The 17,904-nt window shown below is 36.7% G+C and overlaps 1 protein-coding gene across 1 annotated transcript in view; it reads right to left on the reverse strand.

Annotated features, from left to right (window-relative positions):
• ACVR2A (activin A receptor type 2A) overlaps nt 1-17,904 on the reverse strand; it is a 168,109-nt gene that overhangs the window by 16,883 nt on the left and 133,322 nt on the right. The window contains exons 5-7 of the mRNA XM_007934961.1: nt 5,441-5,584; nt 1,954-2,097; nt 715-860 (exon numbers count right to left, since the gene is read on the reverse strand). Coding sequence (XP_007933152.1) covers nt 715-860; nt 1,954-2,097; nt 5,441-5,584 — 434 coding nt within the window. The remainder of the gene's footprint in view (nt 1-714; nt 861-1,953; nt 2,098-5,440; nt 5,585-17,904) is intronic.

Raw genomic sequence — 17,904 nt, forward strand, 5'->3', positions numbered from 1 at the left:
AGATTATCTTCTGTGTCTGTGTTAATTGGTTTCCCTTTTCTTTGTTGAAGAGGGTCTGTGCAATCCTTCTGCCTAGTCCGCCATCTTGCCAGAACTCCAAATGAATCAGTTTTTTCAAACAACTCTTTAAATTATTGATTGCCATGTTCAAGAAAGTTAAATACACATGACAAATTAAATCCCATGCTCAAAAGAATTAACATTTTCCCTTTGGAGGGTATGATAATTTGGGAATCTAAATACTATTTCTTCACTGGAAAGGCAATTCATTAAACCAAACTGTTCAAATGATACCTCCCTCCATATAAGCTCAGGTAAAGATTATATGGTCATTCAAAACATCAGCAAAAAAGATACACAGAGCCTCTTCTTAGTTACACCCCCGTATATATTTATAATTATCTTGAAGTAAGACAAATTCTTCTCTTCTTTGAGATAGAGAAAATACACTTTCATCATTAGCCATGCTTTCAGAAATGAGATACACTAAAGCATAAGTTGATAAGTAAACTTTACTGATGATGTTAGTATGTACCTTATCCAAAATATTCCCTGGTTAATATCACAGCACATTTTAAAAACAAAAGGAAATCAACTGCCTCTGATAGCATGGTTACATATCTAGAGGAAAAATAAGTATTATCTAGTACATTAAAGGTTAAATAATAAACAAATACTGAGTTATTTTGGAAAAAAATATAAACTTAGCTCTACCTGTGAGATATGGCAGGTTTGTGGCCATCTTTTAGGCCAGGTATATCCTCATGCAAATATGCCAATCCTCTAGCCATGGTTTCTGCAATATGACACAATTCATTCCAAGAGACCACATTAGCCTTAAGGAAGTCTGAGAGTGAACCCTAGAGGGGAGAAAAAATTAACATACAAAAAAACAAAACTTATGTTTTTGACAAAAGCCATATGGAGAATTTCCTTTTTACTTTTAAAAAGTTACAGAAGGCAACATATCTTCCACTCAGTAAACAATACTATCCAAAAAGCAATCTTTCTGAAATGTTAAAGGTTCCTTTTACCAACTCACCAATAATAAACATTTCACCAGGAAAGAAGACCACTAACATTTAAGAGTTTGTGTAAATATAGTTGGTTAAGTTCATTCTATTTAGAAAATATATATTAAGGGGGGGGGGACACTAATTAAAAATCCAAAGTTCTAGGACATGTATAAAAAGTTAAAATATGCTAATTATAAAGATCATTTTACACCTGACAATGATGAAACCTATTACCAAGGAGAACACAATTTCCGATGTCATTAACCGTACTTTCATCCGAACTCTGAAGGCAGAAAAACTGAGGCAAAATAGCAAGGATGTTTTGGTGACAATTATCTACAAGTTAGTGACAGATCTAATACCAGATAAATTTCCTGACTTTGGCTTTGACACACAACTAGGTTGATTAAGGAGATTTACGACACAAAATTCAAACTGAAAAATGGTTCATGCAATCAAAATGGATCTTACATGATAAAGGAAAATAACTAAGACTTGGTTATACAAAAATATGTGTTTGTATCACTAAAAGAGGTAACTGCAGCACAGGAAAAAAGGGACAAAAGGACAGATTGCGATTAAGAGCGGAGAGTTAGGTGAAGGTTTGCTATTTTATTAAAATAAATTATATTTAAAAACAGACTTTATATGAGTGATTTGTACCTTCAGGTTAAATAATAATCAAGGCACTCGACTGCTAATTCAAACCAACCAGCCACTCCTTGGAAAGAAGGTTGGGCAATCTACTTCCATAGTGACATCGCCTCACAAACCCAAGGAGAGGTCGTTACGAGTCGGGTCCAACTCAACAGCACATAACCACCACCACCACCACCACCTACCATCTCCAGAAAAATAAGTATGATGGATTTGTAGCCAACATTAGGTAGATCAGTCAACTCTGATTTTACTAAATTAAAATGGAAAGCAGTTTTACCTTTTCATGAAATGCTGTTATTAGCCAAAGATCCACATCGACACTAGAGCCTCGTTTTTCTGCACCAATAAACTGTAATATATTTTCATGCTTCATTCCAGGCAAACTATAGACTTCATATTCATTTTGCCACGATTGCTTGTCCTAGAGTTTTTTTAAAAAAAGAGTAAGGACACAAAGAATACAGATAAACCATGTCTAAGAGATAACACAAATAAGACAAATGTTTTTTAAAAAATAAAGCATTAAAAATTCCTTTTGTTCTGTCTTGCATTTTAATAAGAGAAAACTCTGAAAATAGGTAATAGTTCTATTAAAATCCCTGCCCTGTCTATTATCTCAAAATAGAGTTTTCTGTATTTCTAGTTTGCATACACAAGAGTTGACTGGAAATACTGTGCACTTCTGTATCTTGCAATGACAACAGAACCTGATTACAAGTTACTATTACAGTCCAGTTTCACCATGGTATGAATAACTTGTTCTCCAGCCACTCCTCAGAAGGCAAGTTGGGCAATCTACTTCCGTAGTAGTACTGCCTCAGAAACCCAAGGAGGGGTCACTATGAGTTGGGTCCGACTCGATGGCACATAACAACAACAACAACAACTATTCAAAATAATTGCCTACAAGATGAAATTCAAGGTAGACCATATGATCCTCAGTCTACATGACTATGAGACCAGAAGAACTAGATGGTGCCCAGCTACAACTGCCAACCATTCAGAGGGGGATCTATGTAGGTGATCCTGGACAAAGTGGGAGAACAACGTAGAACAAAACTCAAAATCATTTAAAAAAAAAAGGGACCAGATGTGCTGGTCTGATAGAGCCTGATGAAACTGCTGAGACTGTGGCCCCTAGCTGCCCTTCAGGTCTGGAATTGAACCCATTCCCATGGCTTCCAGCCAAACAAAAGACAGGCATATGAACTGAATATTTACATTAGGTAGATCTACTCCTTGGAAAGATCAATCATGGGAGAATAGAAGGGCTGAATATGCTCAGGGAGACAGCTCAGGGGGCAGAAGGGCATGGGGGGAAAGGACACAAGGAAGAGGTAACTATGGGGAAGAAGTGAGGGGGAGATGTTGCACTGTGGGAAATTGCAGTCAATGTCATGAGACAAAGTATATGTGAGCTGCTGTATGGAAAGTGAATTTGCTCTGTAAACTTTCATCCAAATCACAATAAAATTTTTTAAAAAAAGAAAAAAATTCAGGTAGAATCTCTTCATTTAGATAGAAAACAAATCTTTGTCCGATGACTAATATAATAACAAACATTCCTCACAAAATTTTTAGAATTCCAGGAAAAATCAAGTAGAGAACAATGGGGCACAAATGTGTATGTAATAAACCAAAGAAACCAAGCCCTCTGCTCTGGAGTCAATTCCACCTCATAGCAACTTCAAAGGGTTTCCAACGCTATAAATCTTTACAGAAGCAGACTGCCTCATCTTTCTCTTGGGGAGCAACTGGCAACCTTTTGGTTAACAGCTGAATGTCTTAAACACTGCACCACCAGAGCTCCTTAATAATCATTAAAAACACGTCATATATTCAATTGTGTTTGCAAGTGATCCTGGTCTAATTCACATCTACTTATAAAAAATTTGCTGCTTTTCACTAGGAGCTCTGGTAGCGTAGTGCCTAAGGCACTTGACTGCTAATCAGAAGGTTGGTGGTTCAAACCCACCAGCCACTCCTCGGAAGGAAGGTTGGGCAATCTACTTCTGTAGTGATACGACCTTGGGAACCCAAAGAGGGGCTGCTATGAGTTGGCGCTGACTCGACAGCACATAACAACAACAACAATGAAAGTATGACAAAACAGAGGCACCACAGCACAACAGTTGGGAGCCCACTGGATTCCAACTATCTAAGGTTGAATCCTGGCTCTCCCAGTAACCTCTGACAAATTACACGATCATTCAATTCCCTCATTAGAAAAGTGAGGATAGTATTATCTCCTCATATGTTGTGATTATATATTGTATTATATGTATGTAATACACACACACATATATATATATATTTGTTCTCATTAATATATGTAAAACATCTATATTTGACACAAGAAAAGCATTCAGTAGAATGTTTAAAAAAAAAAAAAAAAAAAAACTCACTGCCATTGAGTCAATTCCAACTCATAGAGACCCCTCCTTGGGTTTTCGAGGTGGTATCTCTATGGAAGTAGATTGCCCAGTCCTCCTTCTGAGGAGTGGCTGGTGGGTTTGAACCGTCAGCCTTCTGGTCAGCAGTCAAATGCCTCAGGCACTACGCCATCAGAGTAACATGTTGTTGCTGTTGTTGTTGTTATGTGCCATCAAGTCAGACCCAACTCATAGTGACTCCTCCTTGGGTTTCCGAGGTGGTATCACTATGGAAGTAGATTGCCCAACCTTCCTTCTGAAGAGTGGCATGTTAGCTACTGTTATTACTACTGTTGTTACTCTTAATATCATCCAAATATCTTTCCCTAATTTTTAACCTTCCTGACACAATGTAGCATCTTCTTCCCTGATCTCAATTAATGTATCTTGGAACAACAGAATAGAGTTTTCCTCTGAAAACCATAGCTTACATTATCTGCATTGCTAACAATAACAACAAAAAGGAATAAACTTTTTCACACATTCTAAGAAATAAGCTCTAAAGGGGACATGACTACAACTTAGATATATTAAGACAGAGAAATTGATTACATAACTGTGAAATATAAAGGATCCACTACCTAGGTGGAGTGATAATGAGATCTGTCCACTCTAGAAAGCCCTCCTTCATCACCAGGCCCAACCAAAATCTCAGTACGATGCATATCATTAGCTGCAGGGGTCAACAAGCAAGAGATGGGGATGGAATCATCCCAGATCTAGCCCACCAGCAGAACAAAACAAACCATAAGAGGTCAAAGGTTCAGTAGACCATAGTTTTATGGGAAGGCCAGGCCCTTTAAAATAAAACCAATTCAATAATAAATGAATTATCTGGAGTTTTGATTCACTGCCTCTGAAAACTCACCAAACAACAACTAAAATGATTATATAAACACTGAAGGTAGTAAGAATCAATCTGATGGTATACCTTGAAACACCTATTCTAAAACAAAACACACTACTTTTTTTACTCCTCTATTTGCTTTTTCTGATACATTGATGGGATGATAAAATTTAACCACAGATGATCAGTTATATTTTTTATTGGAATTTTCATCTTAGCATTTCTGTAGAACATTATTGGTAAATATCTCCTGCATATTCATTTATTGTAATTTCACTACTCCAAACAAACATGATGATTGTTGTTCTAAAAATTCTATTTCTCAGATGAGAAGGCAAACACAAAAGGGTTAACTGCTTTTCCCAGTGTCACCAGAACCACCTTGAAACAAAAGGCTTTCAAAATGTTCCTGAATTACAATGACCTAAGCCAGCTTGTATCTTTGAAAAATAATTATACAAATTAAAAAACTGCAATAAACATACCTGTATTGGAAATATTTTGACAGCTACATATTCATTGAGCAACTGGGCTTTCCAGACACAACCAAATCTTCCCCTTGCTTTCACTTCCAGTAACTGTAGTGGCTTTAAACCTAGCAATGGAGAAGGTGGGGGTGGTCCTGGATCCTACAGATAAACAATAATAATACTATAAATTAGCAGCACATGATACATACCAATTCTGAAAATGAGAAAAAAGGTAAGTGTTTGAAGAATCAATTGACAGAAACAGTAAACACATACAGATGACATTAACTTCAAACTTGCCAGAACTAAGTTCTTCAGTATTACTAATCATCTATATTGACCATAGGCAGGCAACTTGAATGAAGAGTTTTCATGATCATAATCAGGACTCTTGCAATGTATGTATAGCAGGAGAAAAAAAAAAAAAAAAATGAGTATCTTTTTATCCAGTCTCACTATGTTTCCCAACTGAGATTCTCTGAATTTGGGGATACTACTCACAGTATTCCACTGGTTTCACCCATTTTATACTTCCTTACAGGATAAAGATATGAAAAGTTCCAGAAACAGCAAATTGTGGCTTTGTGTCAAAGTAAACCTCTCTTCAAAATCTGCTAATTTCTCCAATTTTAAATATTTTCTTCATTAATGTCAGAAACAACCACAGACATTCTCAAACACACTGCAGAGAGGTATATCAAATAGACTATACATAAAAGAAATATAGAAGTTAATGTTACTATAGCCAGAATGTTAGGTTCATTCTAATTTTTTAACATAATAATGATTTTATACCTGTGCTTACAATAACTTCCCAAAACTGATCTAAGATTTTAAAAAAAGTTATTAGTGTTCTGGGGCTGACTGGCAAGAAGACTACAAATAATAATGCAGAAAATATATGACCATTGTTAGTCGATAACATAGTAAGGTAAACAAAAAAGAAGCTGTATTACTCTAGTTCATAAATAAAGTAAATATAAACAGGAGTACAGCCATTTAAAAATCACAAGGGAATCCTCCCCATACAAGGTACACAACATGGCAACCCTGATTGAAAGCATCGTATCAGTTCAACATCTGTAACTAAAGCAATATATACTGTAGAAAGCCTGGAAAGTATCCAAAGAAAAACAATAAAACTGTCTCAGGGGCTGCATAATGAATATTGTAAAGAAGAACTTAAAATTTCTGTGGCAAGAACGATACGCATTATGCTATGGGTGATACCTAAGACACCTGTAAATGTCACGGCACCCTGTATCACTGCATCATCTCCACCTCTTCTCCCTCTTCATTTTTTATCTCATCTAATGTCTCAGCCCACAGGTGCCACTGGGAGAGTTTAAAAAGTTGACATCTACATTAGAATGACCCTCAATAATAGAAACATTGTGAGGTATTAACTAGAATAGATATACACTCTCTTTTCCTAAACTAAAGCAAACAATCTTTATGACTTGAAAATTTCTATTTTAAAGCAGTAAGATAAACTATACAACTACCTGCAACTCATTTCAACCTCAGATATTTATTAAAATGTCTACAAAAGCTGCTTTTCTTTTCTGCCTTCAAAACATGAAAGGTTCAACATTTTAGGTTAACGGAGTGATGGATCAAGAAGAGCAGACATAAGTGTTTTAAAAAGTAGGGTCTCTAAAGTTATGATTCTCATGGGGGTGTGGGTAGGGAGGGACTCAAGAAGCTCTGGAGAGGTTTCATCAATACTACACACCCCCTCCTCTACTCACTAACTGATATCTCTACACATAATGACAGATTCTACTGGTAAGAGTGTGTTGCATATACGAATGTGTAACAGGAAGGAAAAAAAACACCTAAAGGTTGAAAACTACTCTTCTAGGGCAAAGAAACCCATTCAGTCCTCTAGGTACAAGAAAAAATGAAGCTAAATTAAAAAAAAAAAAAAAAATCTATTTTGAAAGACTTTAATTATAAAGAATTATAAAGTCAATGATTCCCCTCTTTTAGAGCTAAATTGGAAAAAGAGAATTTTCAAAACAAGTATGCCAAAAACTATTCAGATAAGTGCTGGTAACAAATACTATACACATTATCCATGATCTGTTCTAAGGGGTGCCAACCACATGAATATGATTTCATCTAGAAAATAGGATTCAGATGATTTAATTCACATCTCAAATTAAGAATATGGCATAGTGCCTAAGGCGTTTGACTGCTAACTACAAGGCTGGAGGTTCAAACACACCAGCCACTCCGCAGAAGGAAGGACTGGGCAATCTACTTCCATAAAGATTTGCTGCCTCAGAAACCCAAAGGGCGTCACTGAGTCAGAATGGACTCAATGGCAGTAAGTTTGGTTCTTTGGAATTCAAGATATAATTTTAGCATAATATTAACCTTAACTTTAGAAAACACAATAATTTACAATATTTATGTTTAGAAAATATCATGAGTAAATGTTCGCCTTTAAATGTATAATTAAATGTCAAGTCACCATATTTTCAAGGCTGTTTGGCAAGTTTCTATACTACTATTATTTTCAGAAGGAATCTTATATCTCCTTCTTAATTATATTCAACATTAGATCATAGTAGTCAGAAAATACAGTTGTCAAAATTATTTATGAGTAGAAAGCGTAAATTCAGAAGAACACTAGCTTATTTTCAATGAGGAAAAAAGTCTAAAAGGGACTTTCCTGTATAGTGTCAAAACTTTTAAAACTGATATTTTAAAATGTAATTTTCAATTGTATTTTACAATTATCTAAAGAGTTTAGTTCAAAAATGAGTAACTTTGTAAGAGAGTACACTAATCAATATACCTTTTTGCTTTCTTAAATAAAAAAATTACTGGATTCTTCTATTTCATAACCTTCATTTCATTATATTTGTTTTTATTAAAAGCTTTAACTACATCTCAAATACCTAGGCTTTGCTTATCCAATAAGAATATTTCAGTTTATTAGCATCATTATACTATTTTATACACAAAAATTCAGTACTTGATTCTAGGGATAAAAGTTTATATCTTAAAATATTCAGAAGCCTCAGGAGACAAATTTAAACTTCATACCTGAGAGCAATATTCTGATGCTACACACAAAAACATGGCTTTATCACAAAAAAACATGGTTACATTAAAAAAAAAAAAAAGTTAAACAAAATACTTACTTTTTTGGGCAACTATAAGGACTAAGGAATTCTTAAAAATCTTCTCTAAGGCTACAGTTCTCTTGCAATAGTCATGCTATTTTGCAAAGCTAGAAAAGTTACAGTTTAGAACATGACTTTGATAACATCTCTGCTTTACCCATTTGTATGGGAAATTTATAGCACCAGAAGACATCACGTTGAGAAGCAACAAATGAGGACAGCTGTAGAAAGCAACCCCCAACAACACAACCACTCAGTATCATTACCATAATCAATACTGGAATAAATGATTGAAGGTGGGGAACTCAGAGCAATCTTGTAATCATTTCACTTACTCTGGTTATCTATTTGAAGGGTGAATTCTCAACTAAATGTACCATTAACCTTCCAGACGTCAACAGCAAAGATCATCCAAAGTTATACTTCTCTAGCCAATCCATTTGCTAATGATACCAAAGCTGAAACTACCTGAAAATATGGATTTCACAATAGAAGATAATGGTCTGGACCGAAAAAAGATAGCCTCTTTTTAAAATGAGCACATACTGACATTTAAGCTAATGGCATACTATAAAAATTAACTATACAAGATTTTTAACACAGGAAATCTAGTCATTAGGTGTTAAGCTTCTGCACTTTCATTTTCTTCTCTTAATAGTAATCAACTAAAATAATTGTTTCTCCATTCTACCTTGAGTAAGTATAAATAATTTAAACAATCCTTTAAAACTAAAAACTGATACTATGTCAAATAAATCATGTTTTTAATACTAAAAGTGCTAGAGAAACCTCTATAACATTAATGTATAAACTATAAAGGATGCACAATAAAGCAACAAAAAAAATCTAAGAACAAAATGTTTACTATCCACAAAAAATTCCACAACCATAGAACAAACATCAATGTATCTTACCTCTATCATTATATGAAAGGCGTGCTTGTGAAGAAAAAAACACAGGCAAAAGAAATTAAGATTTATATCCAGAATGAAATGAAAAATGACACATCAGTTACAAAAATGAAGGAAGAAGAATGGCTTAGCTTTTAAAAATTGGCAGTGATCCAATTTATTTATTTATTTTTTAATTAAATGAAGATACAGAGAACACTTTCCTTATAAACTGAGGAAAATAATATTTAAAAAAAAAAAAAAAAAAAAAAACCTGGGGCACAAGATGAGAGGCAGTAAACAAATTCTTTACTCTAACATAACCCAAATTACCTGATCGACGGGCCTTAAGCCAGCAAATAAATTAAACCAAGTCTTAAATAATTATTAATTATTTTTCTCAGAGGTTCTAGAGTCTAAACTATAGCAGTAAAATAAGCTATTCAAGTGAGAAAGATATGAGTTGAGATTGGCATCTGGACACCAGAGGGCAGTATTGCATTTAACAAGAAATGTTGCTAGCAAACTGAAGATATTTACATAAAGCTAGCGTGTTTCTGTTGTTGTTGTTGTTATGTACCCTGAAGTCCACCTGACTCAGTGACCCCTCCTTGGGCTTCTGAGGCAGTATCACTACTGACGTAGATTGCCCAAGTGTGTTTCTAAGACCATACTTTTTGACAGTTGTGTTAAGAATCTATAGAATCTCCTACCTCCTGGACTGCTTCACTAAATCATAATGGGAAAAGATAAAAACACTGCTGATGTTTATATGAACGTGTGCAAAATAAATGATGCTTGCTCTCGGGTGAAAGAAGAAGACAGGGCAACAGAAAGATCATAATGAAGCAGAACACGGTGACACAGCAGGCCTACTGTTAATCTACTTCCTCAGTCATATCAAGAATAATGAATCTAAGCAGTGATGGCCTAGGAACCAAGCACCTACACACACTTCTCACAATCTGAGGGCAATCACATCCTCATACAAAACAAGAGTTCCATTTTTCCAGTCATCCCAACATAGGCTGTTGTTGTGTGCCTTCAGTCAATTCTGACTCATAGCGATCCTACAGGACAGTGAAACTGCCCTATAGGGTTACCTAGGCTGAAATCTTTATAGGAGGGGATTGCCATTCTTTTCTCCCATGGAGCCACTGGTGGGTTTGAACCACTGACCTTTAGCAGTCAAGAGCTTAATCATTTTGCTACCTTTCCCAAAATAGGTAATGTCCCAAATTTAAGTGAAACAGAGGAAGCTCTGGTGGCGTAGTGTCTAAGGCATTTGACTACTACTAGAAGGCTGGTGGTTCAAACCAACCAGCCACTCTTCCAAAGGAAGACTGGGCAATCTACTTCCATTGAGATACCGCCTCAGAAACTGAAAGAGGGTTTACTATGAGTCAAATCTGACTCCAGGGCAGTGAGTTTGGTGGTTTTTTTTTTTTTTTTTTTTTCAGTGTCACAATTATAAAGGAAGGTTGAAAATTCATCCAATACCTGATTCTGTTCCTCAGTTTCCAGTATTTCTACAGAGAACAATATCATGGACTAAGAAGAACTCTTGGCAATTCATTTCTCTCCTCGGAAGGAAGGCTGGGCAATCTACTTCCATACTGATGTTGTTGTTATGTGCTATCAAGTCAGTCCTGACTCAAAGTGACCCCTCCTTGGGCTTCTGAGGCAGCATCATTATGGAAATAGATTGCCCAACCTTCCTTCCAAGGAGTGGCTAGTGGGTTTGAACCGCCAGGCATCCGGTTAGCAGTAAGTGCCTTAGGTATTATGATATTGCCTTGGAAACCCAAGGAGAGATTGCTATGAGTCGAGTCCAACTCGATGGCACATAACAACAACAACAACAGTACTAGTTGCTTAACTACGTTTTCTTCATTCTTTATTTTATTCTTGTGATAATGATTTGGTACTATTTATAATTAATTCAAGAAGTATGGCTAATCCTACTATCAAAATATCAGTACTCCAGACAAAAATTCATCTCTTGAAAGAATACATTCCAACTGCATAACTAGACTAGAACGTCCCAAAGATCTTTAAGAGGCTCAAAGATCTCTTAAGTCTTCATGAGTCACTCTTTTAGTAATAAAGATGCAACTGTACTAACTACTGGGCAGTTGGGCGCTATCCATTTCATCTTACCAGAATAGTACATTTTTGCTCAATAAATGAACATTAGAATAAGCTATAAAATGATCCAAGTAAAATAAGAGACTCCAAGAACAGATCTCAGTATACAGACTATGTGACAAAAAAGAAGGGTTAAGATAGAATCCAAAAAAGTATATTCATGTAATATATGAATGTTGTTGTTGTTATGTGCCGTCAAGTTGGACCCGACTCATAGAGACCGCTTCTTGGGTTTCCAAGCAGTATCACTATGGAAGTAGATTGCCCAACCTTCCTTCCGAGAAGTGGCGAATAGATAAGAATAAATAAATTAAATAACCAAACAAAACTGTTTGCATTCACAACATAGGAAATGCAGCTTGAATATCATGCAGTATAACATCAGCATATTTGTGTCAAGTAATTAGGTTAATGGACGAGCAGACTCAGAGCTTAACCCTTAGAGGAGAAAGAAATTAACTACAGTCAAACATCAGAAAAGTACGAACAGCATTTCTCCATTCATTCATTCAACAAGTCTTTTTTGAGTGCCTTGTTTGTGCCAGGAATTGACTGCCCAGGCTTTCACGAGGCTTACAATAGCGTAGGGATAAACACATTAACCAAGCAATCATATTAATGAATACAAAAATATAAACTAACAATAAAAAAAATTTTACATGAGCACCTATAAAGAGAAACCTCACTTAATACTATTAGGTTACATAAAGGAAGACCTCCCTGAGGAAGGGACCCTTAAGAAATGACAGAGCGAGATGGGGAAAAAAAAAAAAAAAAGGTATCAGGATGCCTCCTAGATTTCCAGCCACCAGATAAACACTGATGTCATTTACTGAGAACAAGGTTTGAGGGAGAAAATCATTACCCTTTAATATTATGTGCTTAGAGATAGTCAACTGGATACATGTAGTAGGCAGATATACAGATCTGGAATTTAAAGAAATATTCTAGAAATATGGGTGATGCATATGACAGACTGACACAACAGCCACAACATAGACTCAAACATACAAACCATCAATGAAGATGGTGCAGGACCAGGCAATGTTTGCTCCATTATACACAAGTCACCCACCAAGAATGAAAGCCAACTGAATGGCAACAACAAAAATACACACTATAAATTTTATTATTCAGGAGCTCTGGTGGCGTAGTGTCTAAGGCATCTGACTGCTAAGCTAACCAGAAGGCTGGAGGTTCAAACCCAACAGCCACTCTTCGGAAGAAAGGTTGGGCAATCTACTTCCGTAGTGATACTGCCTCAGAAACCCCAGGAGGGGGTCGCTATGAGTTGGATCCAACTTGATCGTGGTGAGTTTTTTTTAGTTACACAAAGTATAATGAGCTAAGGAGGCACAGTGGGTAAGGCATTTGGTTGCTAATCAGAAGGTCAGTGGTTCAAACCCACCAGCTGCTCCACAGGAGGAAGATAAGGCAATCTACTTCCATAAAGATTTACAGTCTTGGAAACCCAATGGGGGTTGCTACAAGTTAGAAATGACTTGATGGCAGTGGGGTTTTACACAAAGAATGTGAAAATTGACAAATTCTAAATTTGTCTCCTTTCAGTGAGCTCATTATCCTATATACAAAGAAATTTTACAATTTTCAATTTGAAAAGATGCTCGTTGCCAAGCAGAATAGACACTGAATATATAAAGATATAATATTGTGTGTGTGTCTATCAGAATGAATATTTCTGAGCTATGGAAAGTAATATATCATACAGTGTTTCACTACTTCATAAGGTTTTCAGCGGCCAATTCTTTCAGAAGCCAATGGCTCTACCCTTCTTCCCAGTCTGTCTTAATCCACTGAAACCTGTCTACCATGGGTGACCCCAATGGTATTCAAAATATCGATAGCATAGCCTCCAGTCTCACAACAACACACAAGCCACCACAGTATGACAAACTACAGATAAGATGTCACTTTCAAGGCAAGGTAGGTGCCCCTAACCCAAGCCATGGTATTTTCAATGGCCTCAGATGCATATGAAAGCTGGGCAATGAAGAAGGAAGATAGAAGAAGAATTGATGCCTTTGAATTGTGGTGCTGGTGAAGAACACTGAAAATACCATGGACTTCCAGAAGAACGAACGACTCCATCCTGGATAAAGTGCTGCTGGAATGTTTCTTAGAAGTGAGAATGGCCAGACTTCATCTTACCTACTTTGGTTATGTGGTCGGAAGGGACCAGTCCCTGGAGAAGAGTATCATCCTTGGTAAAGTGGAAGTTCAGAGAAAAAGGGGAACACTGTTAATGAGATGGATTGACACAGTGGCTACAATCATGGGCTCAGCATAGCAAGGATTGTAAGGATGGCACAGGATAGGGCAATGTTTCCTTCTACTGCAGATAGGGTCGCTATGAGTCAGAATTGACTTGACGGCACCTAACAGCAACAACAGGGAAAGTAATGCTACTTATTTTAATAATAATAATATTTTAATAATAATATTAAAATATTTTAATAGTAAGATCATTATTATCACAAACACAACCATAATTTTATACAATTAGATCTTCAAAATGCCTTTGGGCTATATCAACTCTCTCCTACAGTTTTCTCATCTAACTCCTCCTGACAGCAAAGCAAAGAGAGACAGAGGTGAAAAAAAGGCTCTGGATATGTTTCCTAAGAAGTGGTTAGTAACTCAGGATAGCCAGAACTAGGGTTAAAAGTCCAAAAAAGTAATGTAAGTTTGCCCATAACACCTTTTGGTTGCTGTCAGATTTATGACTAGGTAGAGAAGAAATTTTATTTTTATTTTAGCATTTGCATTATACATGTGAAGTTGAGAAAAAGGAAATCCAAACCATGCTGTAAATGAATAAACTGTGGTGTGGTAAAATGGCCATGTTTATCTATAAGGCTATATATGTTGTTATTAGGTGCCACTGAGTCAATTTTGACTCATTGTGACCCCACATGACAGAGAAGAACTGTGCTATAGCATTTTCTAGGCTGTAGTCTTTATGGGAGCAGACTGTCAGGTCTTTCTCCCACACAGACACTTGGTGAGTTCAAACTGCCAATCTTTCAGTTAGCAGCCAAGTACTTAACTGCTGAGCCACCACGCTCACTGTACATACTCACTATACAAATATAACTTATGTACTCAGATCTTTTTATCCTACTTTAGTTTTTTTTTTTTTTTTTTTTTCAATGAATTCCAATTATTTCCTGAAGTAAGCCATTTAATTAAAATTACTTCAATAGACAAAAATGTCTGGATATAAATGTCCACACTCTGCCATTTAACAGGGTGAGTCTAGGCAAGTCACTTCACTTATCTGTGCCTCAATTTCATTATCTATAAAATGGATTTGATAATAATAGGAAGTACATCATGAAGCTGTTTTGTTGTTAGATGCTGTCAAGTCATCTTCAACTCATAGCAACCCTATGCACAGCAGAACGAAACACTATCCGGTCCCGTGCCAGCTCCGTGATCCCTGTTATACTTGAGCCCACAGCCACAGCCACCATGTTAATCCATCTCGTTGAGGGCCTTCCCCTCTTTCTTTGACCCTCCACCTTACCAAGCATGACATACTTCTCCAGGGAAGGGTCCCTTCTGATAAAATGACCAAAGTAGGTGAGACAAAGTCTGGCCATTCTCGCTTCCAAAAAGCATTCCAACTGTACTTCCTCCAGGACAGATTTGTTAGTTCTTTTAGCAGTCCATGGTACTTTCAGCATTCTTTACCAGCACCACAACTCTAAAGCATCAATTCTTCTTCGGTCTTCCTTATTCATTGTCCAGCTCTCACATGCATATGAAGCAATGGAAAATATCATGGGTTGTGTCAGGCACACCCTAGTCCTCAAGGAGACATCTTTGCTCCTCGGCACTTGAAAGAGGTCCTTTGCAGCTGACTCATTCAGTGCTATACATTGTCTGATGTCCTGACTGCTGCTTCCATTGGTGTTGATGGTAGAACCAGGCAATGTGAAGTCTCTGATAACTTCAATCTTTTGTGAATTTATTGTGATGCTGCTTACAGGTCCAGTTGTGAGGATTTTTGTTTACTCTAGAGATGTAATCCATACTGCAGACTGTATTCTTCAATCTTCATCAGTAAGTGCTTTAAGTCATCCTTTCAGCAAGCAAAGTTGTGTCATCAGCATATCACAAGTTGTTAATGATTCTTCCTCCAATCTTGATGCCACGTTCTTCTTCATATAGTCCAGCTTCTCACATTTGCTCAGCAAATAACAGATAATAGATTGAGTAAGTATGGGGAAAGGACATAACCCTGGTGCACTCCCTTCTTGACTCTAAACCATGCAGTGTCCCCTTGTTCCATTCAAACGACAGCCTCCTCTTCCTGGTCTATGTATAGGTTCCTCATGAGTACAATCAAGTAGTCGGGAATTCCCATTCTTAATGTTATACACAATTTGTTATGATCCACACAATCAGATGATTTTGTATAGTCAATAAAACACAAGTACACATCTTTATGGAATTCTTTGCTTTGAGCCAAGATCCACCTGACATCAGCACTAATATGCCTTGTTCCAAGTCCTCCTCTGAATCCGGCTTGCACCTCTGGAAGCTCTCTGTCAATATACTGCTGCAATCACTTTTGAATTATCTTCAGTAAGATTTTACTTGCCTATGATATTAATGATACTGTTCTATAATTTCCACATTCTGTGGGATCACCTTTCTTTGAAATGGGTACAAATATGGATCTCTTCCAGTCAGCTGGCCAGGTAGCTGTCTTCCAAATCTCTTGGCATAGCCAAATGTGTGCCTTCAGTGGGGCATCTGTTTGTTGAAACATCTCAATGGGTATTGCGTCAATTCCTGGAGCCTTGTTCTTTGGCAACTGCTTCAGTGCAGCTTTGACTTCTTCCTTCAGTACCATTGGTTCTTGATCATATGCCACCTCCTGAAATGGATGAAGATCAACCAATTCCTTTTGGTAGAGTGACTCTGTATTCCTTCCATCTTCATTTGATGCTTCCTCCATCATTCAATATTTTGCCCATAGAATCTTTCAATATTGCAACTTGAGGCTTAAATTTTTTCCTCAGTTCTTTCAGCTTGAGAAATGCCGAGCATACTCTTCTCTTTTGGTTTTCTAACTCCAAGTCTTTGCACATTTCATTATAGTAATAGGCTTTGTCTTCTCGAGCTGCTCTTTGAAATCTTTGGTTCAGCTCTTTCACCTTGTCATTTCTTCCATTTGCTTTGGCTACTCTCCACTCAAGGGCAAGCTTCAGAGTCTCTTCTGTCATCCATTTTGGTCTTTTCTTTTTTTCTCATCTTTTTAATGACCTCTTGCTTTCTTCATGGATGATGTTCTTGATGTCATGCCATAATTCTTCTGGTTTTCAGTCACTGGTGTTCAACACATCAAATCTATTCTTTAGATGGTCTCTAAATTTAGGAGATACATACTCAAGTTCACATTTTGGCTCTTGTGGACTTGTTTTAATTGTCTTCAACTTCAAGTCGAACTTGCATATGAGCAGTTGATGTTTTATTCCACACTCAGCTCCTGGTCTGGTTTTGGGCTGAAGATACTGAGCTTTTCCATCGCCTCTTGCTACAGATGTAGTCAATCTGATTCCTGTGTACTGCATCTGGTGAAGTACATGTGTATAGCCACCGTTTGTGTTGTCAAAAAAAAAAAAAGGTATTTGCAATGCATAAGTCATTGGTCTTGCAAAATTCTATCATGCAATCTCCAGCATTATTTCTGTGACCAAGGCCAAATTTTTCAACTACCAGTGATTATTCTTTGTTTCCAACTTTTGCATTCTAGTCATCACAAGGTATTGAAAGATTAAATAAGTTAATATATGTAAAGTACTCAATCGAGTGCTTGTCCCAGTACTCAAAATGAAATCTTTTATTACACAAATTTCAAAGCACTGAATTTGATCTCTAACAGAATGGTTTCAATAAAAATTATTGCTTTTGAGTACAATTCTGAAGTTGTTCCCTGTGTCAGCAACAATAGTTAATACTTACCTAACACTTAACACTAGCCAAGCACACTGTTCTTCATAACAAAGGCCAAATGTGGTTCTTCTCCCAAATCACTACAAAACTGGAATCAGACACATCTCCTTCTTCCCTCTACCCTTTGCCTACAGAATCTTGAATCAACTCCCCTCTTACTCTCTTTACCCCTCATTTTTCAGAGCTAAAGCAAAACAAAGAAAGTCTATTTTTAATTCATCTACATAATAACTGTAGCCTGCAGAAGGGCAAGCAAGCAAGGACTGTCTTTGGCCACATACAGCAACTGTACCTGCACAGTGCATTCAGGCATTAGGTG

Source organism: Orycteropus afer, unplaced genomic scaffold (assembly GCF_000298275.1).
Source record: "Orycteropus afer afer isolate SDZICR_OR568_19922 unplaced genomic scaffold, OryAfe1.0 scaffold00023, whole genome shotgun sequence".
Taxonomy (NCBI): domain Eukaryota; kingdom Metazoa; phylum Chordata; class Mammalia; order Tubulidentata; family Orycteropodidae; genus Orycteropus; species Orycteropus afer.